Source organism: Falco punctatus (assembly GCF_963210335.1).
Source record: "Falco punctatus genome assembly, chromosome: 4".
In the NCBI taxonomy this organism is placed as follows: Eukaryota; Metazoa; Chordata; class Aves; order Falconiformes; family Falconidae; genus Falco; species Falco punctatus.
The window spans coordinates 4,642,111-4,657,216 of record NC_137583.1 but is presented as its reverse complement, the minus strand read 5'-3'; the positions used below and the strand labels follow the sequence as shown (position 1 = coordinate 4,657,216).

The window sequence follows — 15,106 nt, the reverse complement described above, 5'->3', positions numbered from 1 at the left end:
CAAGATGGTCTAAAACATCGCTATGCTCATATTTTTCCCTCCTCCTTTTTACTCAGTCTTGTAAAACTCTGGGCCAGATCTAAATGAAACAAACTAGTTACTCTGACCAGTACTATTCTGCCTCTGGGGAGAAAAATAATTTCATGAACTTGAATTTTGAATCACATTTTAGTCTTCATAAACAGCATGACAAAGCTGAAACCAAAATTGTGGGTTCATTTAATGGAGCACGCTACAAAATACATTTTCAAAGGACTGTGAAACAAAACTTTGTATTAAAAAGCCCTGGTGTGGTATGTTTGCTCTAACATTATAATTTCATCATTTAAATCCTTCACAGACAAGATCTTCACCACCGTGTAACACAACATCCAAACAACCTCAGAAATCCCACAATCAATTTAACTTGTTAATATTTAAGTCTGCAAATATATAAGAATACTAAAGCACTCCAGATATGATTAAAGGACATGGCTTAAATCTACAGAATGAGCAATGAAGATGTAAAGTCACTATTATAGTGGCAATTATTAATGTCTGCACTAATTACATAATTCCTATTAGCTTTTGTGCAAATGTTGGTCAGAGAGGTATCTTCTGTTATTTTACCTTTCAAGAAGTTGATTACTTTTCCCCATTTCCCTGCATCGAATGGATGCAGTTTCTCAAGTCCCATAAACGTGATGTTGTAGTCTGGAGAATATACGATAGGCCAGCATGCCGATGGAGGATCCTCATACAACTCAGTTCTGTGAGGCCTTGAAAAGCCAAAAAGAAACTAGTCACCATTTTTAGCAACTGTTTACAAAGCTGATTTTTTTTTCTTCACTGCAAACCTAAATTAAAAATTAGAATCCTTATTAATACCAACTTTGTATTAGGAATGGTTCCCAAGGATGCTATCTCCAATGGTTACTGAAGGAAAAATTTGGTTAACTGCTCCTCAGCAGCAGGGTCAGGGAGAGTAACATCCCTCACTTCCAACCATTACAGTTAAACTCTTGACCTGACCAGTAGTGGGGGGAAAAAAAAGAGTAACTGAAGGCTGAAGAACATACTAGTGAGTTATGCACATAAAGATCATCGCAGACTTTAATTAATGGAAACATGGGATTCACTCCCCTCATGTGTCCAAGTTCATCAAGCAGCACCTCTACCTTAGAAAGTGAATCCAGTTTTACAAACATCACCTTCAACAAATGTGTTACTAGACCCACATTTTAAAGTCTGTATCAAAACACAATTGAAAAAAACAAAGTACGCTGCTCATAGACACGACACTTTAACACCACTAGATTGGAAAGATTTCTAGGATCCCTTCCTAGGAGCAAGAGATCCTTTTGTGACCAGCTCAGCACCAGTAAAGAATTTTGTATTTATGTAGAGTGCAACCACAGGACAGGGTCTCAGCTCTAGAACTCATGCCAGTGACCCTTAACCGATGTTTCTCTTTACCCCCAGCCCAAAGTCTTGTATTCTCCAAACACGAGGAGAGAAGGCACAGCCAGCTCAGAGCCCTCTTTGACAAGCCGTTAAAGGAAGGGGCTGCCAGCGCCATGCCCTGCGCTCACAGAGGCACACGCCAGCACCCCAGGAACACCTGCGCGCTGACCGCTCAGCCTGTCCCAGCAGCTGAGGCCGCCCTGCCCTGCCCGCTCTCCCTCCCTCGGAATTAGCTGAACTTTGCAAAAGATTTCCATGCTCACTGAGCAAGACAGAAGGGCCCTTTGTCAGGTGAACAATACTGACAGAAACACCCTTACTGCCAGCGTAAACATGCTCAAAAACACCCTTTTAAAATCTCGTTAAAAACAAAACGGAACACATTAACCAAACACGAAAACAAAAGAGGTTTTTCTCCAGAGCCCTGCAGCTCGCACGCCTCCCGAAGCCCGAGCCCGGCTCCTCGGCCCCTTCCCGCGTCCACGCACGGGCCGCTACGCGCCCCCGGCCCCTTCCTCCCCCCGCCTACCACCGGGCCGCGGCCCCGCGGGCAGGGGACGTTCCCGACCCCCTCCCCGGCTGACAAAGGGAAGCCCCAGTGGGAGGCGGCCGGCCTGCCGGCAGCGCGGCGGCTCCCCCTGGCTTTCCGCCGCTGCTCTCAGGTGGCCCAAGCCGGCCGATGCCGACGCGGGCAGAGGGAGGCTGGGCCCGCGGCGGCGAAGCGGCGCTGCCGCTGTCCCTGGGGCTCCGTGGGCGCACCCGGCGGCCCTGCCCGTAGGAAGGGGCGGGCCGCGGGCACCTGAGTCCGGCAGGCCTCGGACAGGCCCTGCCCGCCGCCTCGAGAACCGCCTCCCACCAAGCAAGCAACCCCCCTGGCCCGGCGGTACTCACATCCCCCCGCCTTCCGCGGCCGCGCTGACCACGGCAGGGCACTCCGCGCAGCGAACCGCAGGCCCGGCGGGCCGGCACCGCCAACCCCACGGCCCGGCCCCGCCCCGCCGCTGGCCGGTGACACACGGAGGGCCGGGCGGGCCGTGGCGTTGGCGGCCGCCCCCAGAGCCGGCCGGGCGGCGGGGCCCGTGCGGAGCCTCTGCGGGGGCGGAGCGCTGCTGCCCGGGGGGGCGGGGCCCTGTGGGGGGTGGGGCGAGGGGGCCCTGCGGAGCTCCTGAGCGGGCGGCAGGGCGAGGGGTGGGGACAGCTCTCGCCTGTGGAAGAATCCAGGGTTGTGCTGTAACGGCTGCGGGAAAAGTTTTTGCCGCCATGTTATACGTGGGCACCGAGGATGGTGCAAGACCAAGCGGGCGTTTGGTAGGGGATCCGAGGTGTCTCGGGAAGGGCCGTGGGTCTGACGTGGGATTTAGAAAGACTCGACCCCAGTGTTCAGTTTTTGCATCAGCTATTGCCGTGATTTTATATCAAGGGCCTCAAAGCGATTCCACACACACACACACAAAAAAAAAAAAATTGGACAGGAAAATACGATTCTTATTATAAAATAAATCAACAAGCTGTGGGTAGGTGCAGAGACATGGCATGTCAGCAGCAGAATGAGGAAAATTAAGGTGAAACTGTGCTGTTACCGAGCTGAGCAACAGAACACCTGCTGATTATGTCAGGTCTGGATTTCCCCAAGGAACATGATCCCTAAATTCAGGCACACCAGAAAAATCAGCTAGTTTCAAGCCAAGAGCTAATATCTAAGTGTACTTTACTAATCCTGCCTGAATACATACAAAAAAGCATTTCTTATGCAGTCATACACCTAAATCAATAAACCATAATGAAAAATGGTCCATTAATAGCAGCAGTATCTATCACACCAAGGATAAATGTACAGAAGTGTACTGAGAAGCACTCTTTTTCTCTGAGGAGTAATGTCGTCTGTTTATCAGAGTTCCAGACAAAAGTTGATGTGAGGTCCCTGTGAGGCGAGTCCCGCCCAGCAGCCGCCCGCCACAGGGCCCGGCCCAGCCCCTCGGCCGCAGCAACCTGGGGAAAACCTGCTTCAGGAAGGGTGAAACACCACGGAGACAAGAGTTGTGAGGGAAAAAAATGTGAGGCAGAGCCCTGCGAGCACGGAGGGCAGGGAAGTAGGGAGCTGCGGGCGGGGGATTGCCCTGCAGCCCCCGGAGGGGAGGCCTGTGCCCCCGAGGGATCGCAGCCCGCGGCGGGCGCTGGCGCTGGAGCCGGGGAGAAGCGCGGGCGGGAAGGAGCGGCAGCGAGGCGCTGCCATGAGCTGAGCAGCCCCCCACTTCCCCGGCGCCACCCGGAGGGGGCAGAGGAGGCGGGTGATGCGAGAAAATACAGTGAAAAACCTAAAACTCTACAGGCAGGAGGTGTATAGATAACAGGAACCATCAAGAGACAGGCAGGAGCCTCACTGGCTGCGAGAGAAGGTCTGAGGCTCGGGCCGCTCAGCACTTCAGAAGGGACAATCAGTACAGGTGCAGATGGGCTCCACAAGAATGTAAATCAGTAGCCTTCTGGCAAAGGATGTGCTAACTGCTGAAAGAAAAACTACTGAAGTGATAAGACTCAAGGACACTAGGATAAAATAATTGTGGAAGTGGTAGATAACAAATGCCCCCCCGCCCTCGAACTCGGGGAGCATGCTCAGTAAATTTAAAATGAACTGTACCTTTAAATCGAAGTGAGAAAGCAACTAACCAATAATTAGTTAGTAGGTGTAGACTTTGGCCAGAACTAACCAACTTCACTTATAAATATGTATTGTGAGTACAACTAGGTGTGCAAGTTAGGCCCAAGATATGCAAGAGAATGACCAGTGCTGGATTTTGGACGTTCTCGGAGCTCCAGTTTTCTGCCAGCAGTTTTTTTCAAGGCAAATGGATTAGGAAACCTTACAACATAGTAGAAGATACAGAGCTAAGCAAATAATGACATTTTTGGTTCACTAGCCACTCTGAAAAAAAACTTTTTTGAAGACAGTTTGGGGTTCAAATACATTTTTCAGCATTTTAAACAAACTGAAATATTTTGATTAAAAAAAATCAGACTCAAACAAATAATAAACTTTTCAATTACTATAACTTCACAAGATGTACTTGAATAGCTGAACCCATACTTTTGGCTGAAAGATACTTTTAAAAGTTCTGCCAAGTTTTAATCTTCTCTTTACAAATTCAAAAAGCAAGGCAACAAGCATAAGTCAGCAGCAAATTTGAGAAGATGACCTAAGTCTCATAGAATAAAAGCACATACTTATAACAAGGAAAAAATACAGACAATACGGAACTCTGCCTTCTCTAAACTTCTTGGAATCCTTCAAAATTAGACCCCAAATACACCATAAAAGTGAGAAAATAGATGAATTACAATCGAGCTGGTATAGAGTACTGATGTTATTTCTCAACTGATAGCTCTATTTCCCTAAGACAAAGGAAATGTTTTCTCCTTATGCCATTTTGCTTGTCAAGACAAAGTGTAACTGGAATGGTTTTGGCAATATTGTGGATAACACTGGGGTCGTGTGTTAAGGGACATTTATTAATTGCTGCATCCTTGAAAGCACAGGCATAATATAATTGTTATAATAAATAACCAACAACGTATTAACTCTCAAATTTTGGCCTGTTTACCATGCTCTTGGTCTTCCAGATCATTTATCTCATGTTGAAAATGGTAAAAAGCACCTCTAGGAGGACAGACTATGTTCCAAAGAGTAATACTTTTTTATAATGGGGCTCCAGTTTGAAACTGAATCAGATAATGGCCTTGTTCTTCCAGGGGACTCTTTCCAGGCTGTTCATGCGATTGGGCTCTTTAAAGGTCCAGTATCCACTAGTGCAGATACATTTGAAGATGGGTCCCAGAGTCTGAATTGCAAGCAAAATCAACTTCCAGAAGACAGAAACCGAACTCTGACTAATGTACCATATGAAAGAAACTGGCCTGTCAGACCAGCCAGTATTGTCCCAGTTTATTAAATCTCTTCAAGTAATCTGTTGCACATTAATTCTTTGGTAGAATGAGGATATTAGGCAAAAGCCTTTCATCAGCTTCTCAAACTTCCATAGAATAGAAAATGTCTTCTTAGTTCTGATGTTCCATGATGGTGAAACTACTTAAACATGTAGTTTCATACTTAAACATACTTAAACACGAGGAATGTTGAAGCACGATAGCTTTCCATATCAAAAATAGTGAAGATAGAGACAAAAGTCATGGTAGCAAATTTATGATACGATGCAAATTGAGACTACAGATCCAGTCATCCAAATGTAGATCAGTGATGTGGTGTATAAGCAATTTGCTGGATGGTCGTGCTGAAAGAGTTGCAATCAAAAGCTCGATGGCCAAGTGGCGACCAGTGCCAAGGGGCATTCCTCACAGGCATTGACACTGGGACCAGCGCTGCTTAACATGTCTGCAGGCAAAGGCAGCCAGAGGGCTTTGTTCTCCTTTGCTCACATTATTTTGTTTGCACGGAATATGGGGGACTGCTGGGGACCCTCTGTTGTAAGCTGCATGGTAGTGTCTGGCTGCCCAAGAGAAAATGAAATGCTCAGAAGCTGGGAGTGACCTGGTTTGGTGGCCAGGAGCTCTGTGGGGGCTGTCTCGCTCTCCTTCCCAGGCTGGCTTAAGGAAACTGGTTTCACAGAGTTTTATGCTCCCAGGGTTATGTCCAGAACCTGGGCTGTTCTGTGGTGGCTGTGCTATGGGCACATCTGGTCTGGCCTGCAGCCTGCTGTAGACTTTAGGGCCTTAGGGACAACAAATGATCATAAAATCCTGTCACAGAGAAGAGGATATGGACTTCGTCTATCCTCCTGAAAAAAAAAAGGTCACTATAATCTAACAGTGAAGCGTCTATTACCTTTTGAGAGTGGTCTGGTGTAGGTAGTAGAGAAAGCCTGCCATCAGTGATGGGGACTTGAGCTGAGCAAAAAAGTGCTGAGAAAAGGTACAAGGCTGCCGCTGCCCTCCCATGCCATGCCTACCGATACTTGGTATTACTCAAGTATACCCAGTTTCTGTTTTCCTCTTAGAAGAAGAAACCGTGGGTTCCTGCTGGAATAAATATATAGGAAGAGCCACGGGTTGGCTGCAGAGTTTCACAGTGTAGTGAAAGTCGCCTTGCTACTGTAGCTCACTCTGAGACACCTTCATGTACCTCCTCAGCTTGTTGTAGCCCACGTGGCTGTCATGCTTTTCTAAACCTCAGCAGCAGCAAGTAAAGCTGCAGCCCTAGGGAGAAGGGGCAATGGTTTGAAGCTGGAAGTGGGCAGATTAAGACTAGACACAAGGACAGCAGGTGGTTTTTTTTTATGCTGAGGGTGGTGAAACACTGGAACAGGTTGCCCAGAGAGGTGGTGGATGCCCCATCCCAGGAAACATTCAAGCTCAGCTGAGCAAAGTGATTGTGGTGATCCAAGTCGAGGCAGACTGAAAAAACACTATGGCTGCATGGCTGGGATCGGACAAAATGGCCTTTATTGCTTATACAAATTATTTATATATCTTAGACAGTACATGTGTCAGACCCTGAAAGGTTTTTGTGTTCTTCTTCTTGCTTGCTATTTGCTGTTGCTGTAGGTGCCCGTGTGCTGTGGTTCTGAGTTACGGTTCTTCACATCCTGTTTACGTACCTGGCAATTTGTGGCTGTCTTCAAGGTACACGACTAAGCCTTTGAAGTCAACTAATTTGTCTGTAGACCCGCTGCAGACCCCAACAAGTGATCCCATTGAAGATGGCTCCGCTCATTGCATGGGGGTTGGACTCAATGACCTGTAAAGGTCCCTTCCAACCCAAACATTCCATGATCCCGTATTTCACTCTGCCTTAGCCATGAGACTCGGCAGCCAGAGGTTTTAGATGCACGTCTGGCCACGCTGTAGCCTACAAAGCGGGAAGGGATGGATTGGAGCCTCGCTGCAGCGACGCTGGCTTTCACAACTTCTGTCACACAGTAACTGCATCACAGCGACCTCTGTGCTAATGTTGATGCTTCCAGCTCTGCACCTGGTGAAGCAGGAGCAATGGCAGGACAATGTTCAAAAGACTGAGGTCAGGCGGTCCATGTAAACGGCAGTCCCCGCCTGGTGAAAGGAGACCTCTCCCTATCTGTCCCCGACACGGGGAGCCAACACCACCTATCCTTCCCAGCTACTGCCACCACTCCTGGCAGGGCTTCTTCGTTGACACAAGGGACTCTACCACTCGGACCGGGAGCAGCCGCAGGGCGCTGTTCAGCGGCAGTGCTCAGGGCTCTGTCATCTACCGCTAGTCACCACTTGCCATGAGGTTTCTCTGCGATCCACGCAGGAGAACTGTATTGAGAAGGAGACCTGACCATGCTTCCTGTTCTCCCAGCTCTTTAATCACTTCAGGAGCAGCCCGGATGGCATCAGAGGGTGCCTTGCGTTGTAGGAGAAAGGCACAGGACCTGCCCCTCAGGCTAATGACCTGTTTGCAGCAGGTTGGCAGTCAGGGATGCGTTGATACGTGGTGAGCTGTGGAGCAGAGCGCGTAGTGCCGCCATTGGGGCTTTCCCCATGATCCCGTTCCCAGCTCCTGCCTGCCGACATAGTGGGCATCCACGGCTGCGCCCAGCCGTGGAGCCCAGACGGTGCTGGTGCCTCGCTTGGTTTGCTGTTGGTACCCCCTGGACACTTGTGTGACAGCTCTGTGTCACACTGTCTTTTGTGTTCAGTGGCTGAGCCGCGAAGCTGTCGGTTGGTGCTCTGTCAGTGCACCCCCAACTCCTACCCTGGTGTGGCTGCCTTCAGCCCCTGCTGTGCAGCTGGAGCAGTGAGCTCAGGGGTCTCAGGAGGCTCAGGGCCCTCAGGGTTCTCAGAGGGCTTGGCAGCAGTGGGAGGTCGGAGGCCTTGGAGGGCTCAAAAGTGGTGGGTGCTCGGTAGCAGCGGGGGGCTCGGAGAGCTCGGAGGTCTCGGTAGCAGAGAGGGGCTCGGAGGGCTCGGTAGTAGTGGAGGGCTTACAGTGCTCGGAGGTCTCGGTAGCAGTGAGGGGCTCGGAGGGCTCGGTAGTTGCAGGGGGCTCGCAGGGCTCGGAGGGCTCGGTAGCGGTGGTGGACTCGGAGTGCTCGAAGTTGTCGGTAGCAGTGAGGGGCTCGGAGGGCTCGGTAGCGGTGGTGGACTCGGAGTGCTCGAAAATCTCTGTAGCAGTGAGGGGCTCGGAGGGCTCGGTAGTGGCAGGGGGCTTGCAGGGCTTGGAGGGCTCGGTAACGGTGGTGGACTCGGAGTGCTCGAAGGTGTCGGTAGCAGTGAGGGGCTCGGAGGGCTCGGTAGCGGTAAGGGGCTCGCAGGGCTTGGAGGGCTCGGTAGCAGCAGGGTGCTTGGAGGGCTCGGAGGTCTCAGTAGTGGCGGTGGGTTCAGAGGGTTCGGAGTTCTCGGTAGTGGGCTCGGAGGGCTCGGAGGTGTCGGTAGCGGTGGAGGGCTTGGAGGACGTGGGTACTGCTGCAGCTGAGAGACACTTTCCTGGTTCCTCTGATGTGCGGAGTCTGGGAACGGGCTCGGGGGCTGTGAGGGCCATTCCTGTTTGGTGGGGGGCTGGAGGATGCTGGTCTGTCTCCTCTGCTCCAGGGTGGCTGTGAACGGGCTCGGGGGGCACCCGGGCCATGGAGAGGCTGAGCACGCTCCTTGTTTAGGTGGCAGTGTCCTCTGCTGTCTTTGGGTCCAGCTCTGAGGGCTGCCAGGGTGGCTGCTCTGGCTGTCCGGGTGCAAGCGAGAGCCATGGGTTTCCTGCTGGATTCTTGAAGTGCCAGCGCCGGGCCTGTGGAGAGAGGAGGCCGCTGAGGCGCTCAGCTGCAGAGGGGGCGCACGGACTGTCCCCCACAGCACGGCCCAGAGCTGGCAAGGCTCCCCAGCACGGGCAGAGCCGCTGGCACGCCTTGGCCGACGTGGACACCCGCACCGCATGGCAGCCCCGAGCAGGGGGACTCCTCAGGGCAGGTTTGGTGGCCATCAGCCAGCGCTACTGGGCGCCTCCCTGGCTGGGGCAATCTCTTGCCCCGCTCTTTCTCGTCCTGCCCTTGCTTTTGGGCAGCCACCAGGCTGCCACTCTGCAGCAGCCTGACTAGAAATGCTTCGTGGCTCTGAGCAGCCATCAGAGGAAGAGGACGGAGGGAAATGTACTCACTCTTTCTTCTTCCTTCGCCAGCAGATCCAGACACAGCCCAATAAAAACTGAACTTGCAGAGAAATAATAGCTGCTACTGCACCTTTAATAGAGTACTTCCCAGGATCTCTGGGACCCGGAACATTTGAGGTGCTCGGGGGATCATAAAACTCTGTGGTTCTCTCGCTGATCATGTCTGCAGGAGCAATTAGGAACGTTAGCCCGTCCTGCGCACCACTGGTAAGCGTGCAGCACGATTGATCCGGCCAGGACATTCTCTGTTTCCCCCCAGTACTGGTGCCTGGAGGCACGTTCCCACCCTTTGGGGCAGGGTGTCCCACCCAACCAAACCCAGAAGGCCAGAAGGGGAGCACAGGGGGGGCGCAGCTGCTTGACCCTTGGAGGGACACGGACAGAAACCGTCCCTGCAGCAGGCAGTGCCACCCCAACTCTCCCTCCCCGTGAGACAGTTCCCACACCCCGAGGGGACAGACTCAGGCCTTCTCAAGTGGCACTGAAGCCTTGCCCTCCCCCTAGTGCCTTTGCTCCAGCACAGGCACCGCCTGCAGCACCTCCCAGGTTTCAGGATGTGTCTCCCACTTGGGGACCCCAGCAAGACTGCTCCGTACCTGAGCCCGGTTCATGAGCCTGATTTATCTTGCTGTGCTGGTCTTCTCCAGGCTTTGACGGCACTGCCAAAAAGCAGAGAGGGCAGGTAAAGCCTCAGCGAGTCTCAGGCACAGAGGACACAGGAGGACGGGGAGGTTCCCCCTAAGCCTCTGCCTAGTCTGGGAGTCAGGGCATCGCTGTGGACCTCGGCTCAGGGAGGGATCCCGCTCTGTGCTGCTCCTGTGCCTCTCGGCGGTCACAGCAAGCTCGGGGATGCAGCTAGGGCGGGAGGGACATTTGGCACATTTCCCATATCTGCGGAACTGGTCCCGATGCCTGGAACCCAAAACACTTTCAGCTTTGGCTGCTGCTGTGACTTGCCAGAGTGGGCACTGGGGGAGGAGCCTGCGCCTGGTTCCTACTCCAAGCAACAGCCACGCCTGACCTGCTGGGGGACCAGGAAATTGCAGGCCATCTTTTGGTTTGCATTGCACTTTTGGCAGCGCGTAAAGCGATGCAAAATGCCTTCCTTCAAAGAGGACGGGAAGAAGCTGCAGCCAGTCCGGCCAGGGAAACAGCCCTTTCGAGAAGGGCTCCTCCGCCCTTCCCTGTAAGCACCAGCAACGGTCACGGTTGCCCCATCCCAGCTATCGGTCGGTAGACGGGAGATGCAGCACAGCCCAAGAAGCCTGCCGAACCAGCATCCCCACCGACCTCCAGCATGAGGAAAGGGCAGCCGGCGTCGCCTGGGACCTCGCTCCTGCCTGGAACTGGGCCAGTGGGCAAGCAGTGCTGCCCGTGAGCTGAACACAAGTTCAGCGCTCGCCAGGCCCTCAAATCTGCCTGCCAGCAGATGCCTGCACAAACCAGCTCCGAGCCGTAACGGCAAAACTGGGGCAGCAGCCGCCCCTGGCCCTCCGCTTGAAGCACAACTGGCAGCAGAGGCTCTGCACCATCTCTGTGGCTCACCAGCACCTGCAAGGTGGGAAACCCAGCATCGCTGCAGCGAGGCTCTGAGCGATCCCTTCCCACTGCGCAGGCTACAGCGTGCCCCGACGTGCACCTCACGCCTCCACTTGCCGGGTCTCACAGCTGAGGCACAGTGAAATGTACCCACCGCGTCCTCTCTTCCATTCCTCCAGCACATGCCTTAGGTGCCCAACTAGCTCCGAGGACTCGTTTTCTCCTTCAGCTCGGTACTTTTCTATTGCAGAACCTTAACAGAAAGGACCCGATTCAGTTTCACCCAAATAAATTACAGAAAACCAGTGCTTAGCCTGTGAGGTCAGCACGGACAGACTACTCACCCCTGCGATGCCAGCCTCGTGCAGCATCCCACTGCCGAGGAGCTGGACGAGTCCTTCCTACAGGCACACCTGTAACAGAACAGCCAGAGCAGCTTCCGTCATCTACTGCGGTCTACAATGGCAGAACTGGATCGCAGAAGCGGTAAGGGGACCGCGCAAGGAGACGGCACACACGTGCAGATCTCTGTCCCCACAGCTGCAGAGGCGCCCAGCGGGCTGACCTTTGGGCTTTGAGCTGGCGGATCTCAAAGGGAGGAGAAAGCCATGACGTACCCATGGTGCGATCTCCCAGAAGCTCAGTCCTGGAACCCAGCTGGGAATCTGCAGCACCTTTGCCGACAGCCACGGCTGCAAAAAGCACAGGACAGAACGGCTGCCGTGACACAGTTCAAGTTACTTCTTCAGATCAGAGTGGCAGCGAGTGCCACTCAAAGGTGGGCTTCCTCCACGGCACTCATCTCTGCCTTCCGCTCAGGAGCATGGTGCCAAGAGTTACCGTGCGCCTGCACTGGCACCGTGCTGGCACGGAACGTACCACGTGCGGAGCTGGTGGGACAAAGGACTCCCTGGAGCTCACACCAGCTCCCAGCTCAACCCCAACGAGCCCGCTGGCTTGGCAGCCAGCACTGGGAGCAGCTCAGGCTCCCAGGGGCCAGGAGACAGCTTTGCAAGGCAAAGCTCCACAGGGCGCATCTCTGAGCCCGGCCCGTTCCCTCTCTGCTCTCCTCCATGTCTGCGCATGGGCCACGGACGGAGCAACTTGCTCTTCAGGCGGAAAGAAGCCTAGAAGGTAGATGCAGCTTCCTCCCACTGATTTACCCGTGGGATGGCTCTCAGGCTCGAGGACAGCAACAGGCTACGAATTCGGAATGGTGTAACCCTTGGGAGGCTCTTCAGGAGAATTGCACATGAGTCAGCTCTTGTCACATTGGCACTGTTTCTTCTTTCAAGGAAAGGGACATTGAGCGCTTACCTCCAGGATGCCCCAAGGGCTCCAAACCAACAGCCTTCCATGCATCTCGATAAACTTTGGCAACATCCTCTCCTAGAAGCAAGCACAGAGGGGAAATGTTGCCATTGCCTGTTGGCATCCACTTCTGCCTTAGTGAACCGCAGGCACCGGAAGGGGCTCAGGTAACAGCGTGGGAGCCAGACCCAGGGGAGATTGCCAGCGCTGCAGAGGGGCCTGGTGACCTCTTGGCCGGCACCTGGCAGCTCTCTAACACGCTCTTCAAGCCATGCCATGAACAAGACCCCTCAGGGAGCGCGTGGGCCAACATAGGGCCCCTGGGGGCTTTCGTACCCGCACAGCTCTCACACACGCAGGGGAAGCCCTCGCTAAAGCGCTCGAGGGAAAAGCCACATCCACGCTTCTCGGGGAGAGGAGCCCGCTGGCCCGTGAAAGGTCGCAAGTGTGCCGAGTGCTTACCTGCTTCCTGCTCTTGCCAAGGTGCAGCCCTGGCAGGTAGGGCCTCCAGGAGGAGGAGGAGGAGGAGGCAGTGCTGAATGAGGGCCATGGCTCCCTTCAGCCACATGATCCTGTGCTGCTGTCACCGCTGCTGCTGCATCTGGTGCAGTTGCGGCTGGGGGCTGAGGCATGGGTACTTGTAGCTGGTGCATCGCCGTGGAGCTCCGTGACCTCACAGCCCCACTGTGACCTCACGGCCGGCCCAGGCCGCATGGCAACGGTGCTCAGGGGGAGAGCCGCTGGAGCACAGCCGGGGCAGCTGCCCTCCCAGGCTGGGGAGCATGCCCCGTTGGGCAGCTCCGTCCAAGGGCTGGCACACGGTCCCACCTGGGGCTGAGCCCGCAGCTCTGCCCTCTTTTCCGGGCACTGTCACAGGGGCAGCGCGGAGCTCACAGTGCCCCAGGTGACCTGGGGAGCGCAGCCAGGGCATTTCTGACCTCCTCAGGTGCTGTTAGCAACAGCTCACGAGGCTGAGGAGTGAATGATTTCAGCCTCAAGACAAGTGCCAGATCCCCTCCTGTGGGCAGCTTCCCGGCTGGAGCCTGGTTTGCGCCTTGGGGGACCCCAGGGCTAACAAGTCACGTTTGTTTGACGGGAAAGATGAAGCCTTCACTCTTCCCTTTCTCCTTCACGTGAAACTTAAGGGAATACTTTCTGTTGGGGTCCTCAAAGGGCAAAGTCAGTCAATAAAACAGAAAAAATATTCTCTTAAAGTATTTGACGTGCAAAAGGAAACCTTGAGAGAGCACACGGTGGGTGTATGTTCCCTGAACAACCCAGTGGCCTTCAGTGGTAGGGTGAGTACCTCGGTGGGCAAGGGAAGAGCTACAGGTGTCATCTCTCCAGGCTTCTTTGGCCTTTGATATTGTCTCTCACAACATCCTTCTCCATCAATTGGAGAAATGTGGATCTGATGCGTGGACTGCTTGGTGGATAAGGAATTGGCTGGACAGTGCCATCCTGAAGGCAGTGGTGAACAGCTCAGTGTGCGGATGGAGACTGGGGACGAGTGTGTCCCTCAGGGGCCCCTCTTGGGAGCAGTACTGTTTAATAGCTTCATCAATGACATAAGACAGTGGGATCGGGTGCACCCTCAGCAAGTTTGCAGATGACACGAAGCTGAGTGGTGCAGCTGATGCGCCTGAGCGATGGGCTGCTGTCCAGAGGGACCTGGACAGGCTGGAGAAGCGGCCCATGTGAACCTCATGAGGCTCAAGAAGGCCACGTGCAAGGTCCTGCACCAGGCTCAGGGCAACGCCCGGTACCACTGAGAGCCGCCCTGCCAGGAAGGACTTGGGGGTACTGGTGGATGAACAGCTGGGCATGAACCAGCAATGTGCGCTCGCAGGCCAGAAAGCCAACCGTGTCCTGGGCTGCATCAAAAGAAGCCACCAAAATGATCGAAGGGATGGAACTCCTCTGCTCTGAAAAAAAGGCAGAGAGAGGTGGGGTTGTTCAGCCTGGCGAAGAGGAGGCTCTGGGGAGACCTGATTCTGGTCTTCCAATACTTAATGGGCGCTTATCAGAGAGACGGGGACAGAGATTTGAGCAGGGCCTGCAGCCCTAGGGAGAAGGGGCAATGGTTTGAAGCTGGAAGTGGGCAGGTTAAGACTAGACACAAGGACAGCAGGTGGTTTTTTTTTATGCTGAGGGTGGTGAAACACTGGAACAGGTTGCCCAGAGAGGTGGTGGATGCCCCATCCCTGGAAACATTCAAGCTCAGCTGAGCAAAGTGATCCCGTTGAAGGTGGCTCTGCTCGTTGCAGGGGGGTTGGACTCAATAACCTGTAAAGGTCCCTTCCAACCCCAAACATTCCATGATCCCGTATTTCACTCTGCCTTAGCCATGAGACTCGGCAGCCAGAGGTTTTAGATGCACGTCTGGCCACGCTGTAGCCTACAAAGCGGGAAGGGATGGATTGGAGCCTCGCTGCAGCGACGCTGGCTTTCACACCTTCTGTCACACAGTAACTGCATCACAGCGACCTCTGCGCTAATGTTGATGCTTCCAGCTCTGCATCTGGTGGAGCAGGAGCAATGGCAGGACAATGTTCAAAAGACTGAGGTCAGGCGGCCCATGTAAACGGCAGTCCCCACCTGGTGAAAGGAGACCTCTCCCTATCTGTCCCCGACACGGGGAGCCAACACCACCTATCCTTCCCAGCTACTGCCACCACTCCT

The 15,106-nt window shown here is 53.9% G+C and overlaps 2 protein-coding genes across 5 annotated transcripts in view; both read right to left on the bottom strand.

The window, feature by feature from the left end:
• HDAC11 (histone deacetylase 11) overlaps nt 1-4,024 on the bottom strand; it is a 31,978-nt gene extending 27,954 nt beyond the window's left edge. For 2 of the 4 annotated variants that reach the window (XM_080387108.1, XM_080387110.1), the window contains exons 1-2: nt 2,335-4,020; nt 610-758 (exon numbers count right to left, since the gene is read on the bottom strand). In XM_080387108.1, coding sequence (XP_080243234.1) covers nt 610-758; nt 2,335-2,705 — 520 coding nt within the window. In that variant the 5' untranslated portion in view covers nt 2,706-4,020. Of the gene's footprint in view, nt 1-609; nt 759-2,334 lie in introns of all 4 variants that reach the window. The other 2 variants (XM_080387109.1, XM_080387107.1) reach the window with 2 other exon arrangements.
• A 3,928-nt stretch (nt 4,025-7,952) lies between these two features.
• On the bottom strand, nt 7,953-14,697 carry LOC308063748 (uncharacterized protein). The gene is made up of 7 exons (XM_080387106.1): nt 12,431-14,697; nt 11,731-11,805; nt 11,458-11,526; nt 11,268-11,366; nt 10,171-10,233; nt 9,563-9,737; nt 7,953-9,196 (listed from the first exon to the last, which is right to left on the bottom strand). The coding sequence occupies exons 1-7, from the start codon at nt 12,546-12,548 to the stop codon at nt 8,302-8,304; spliced, it is 1,494 nt and encodes a 497-aa protein (XP_080243232.1). The 5' UTR covers nt 12,549-14,697; the 3' UTR covers nt 7,953-8,301.
• Nucleotides 14,698-15,106: the final 409 nt, after the last annotated feature.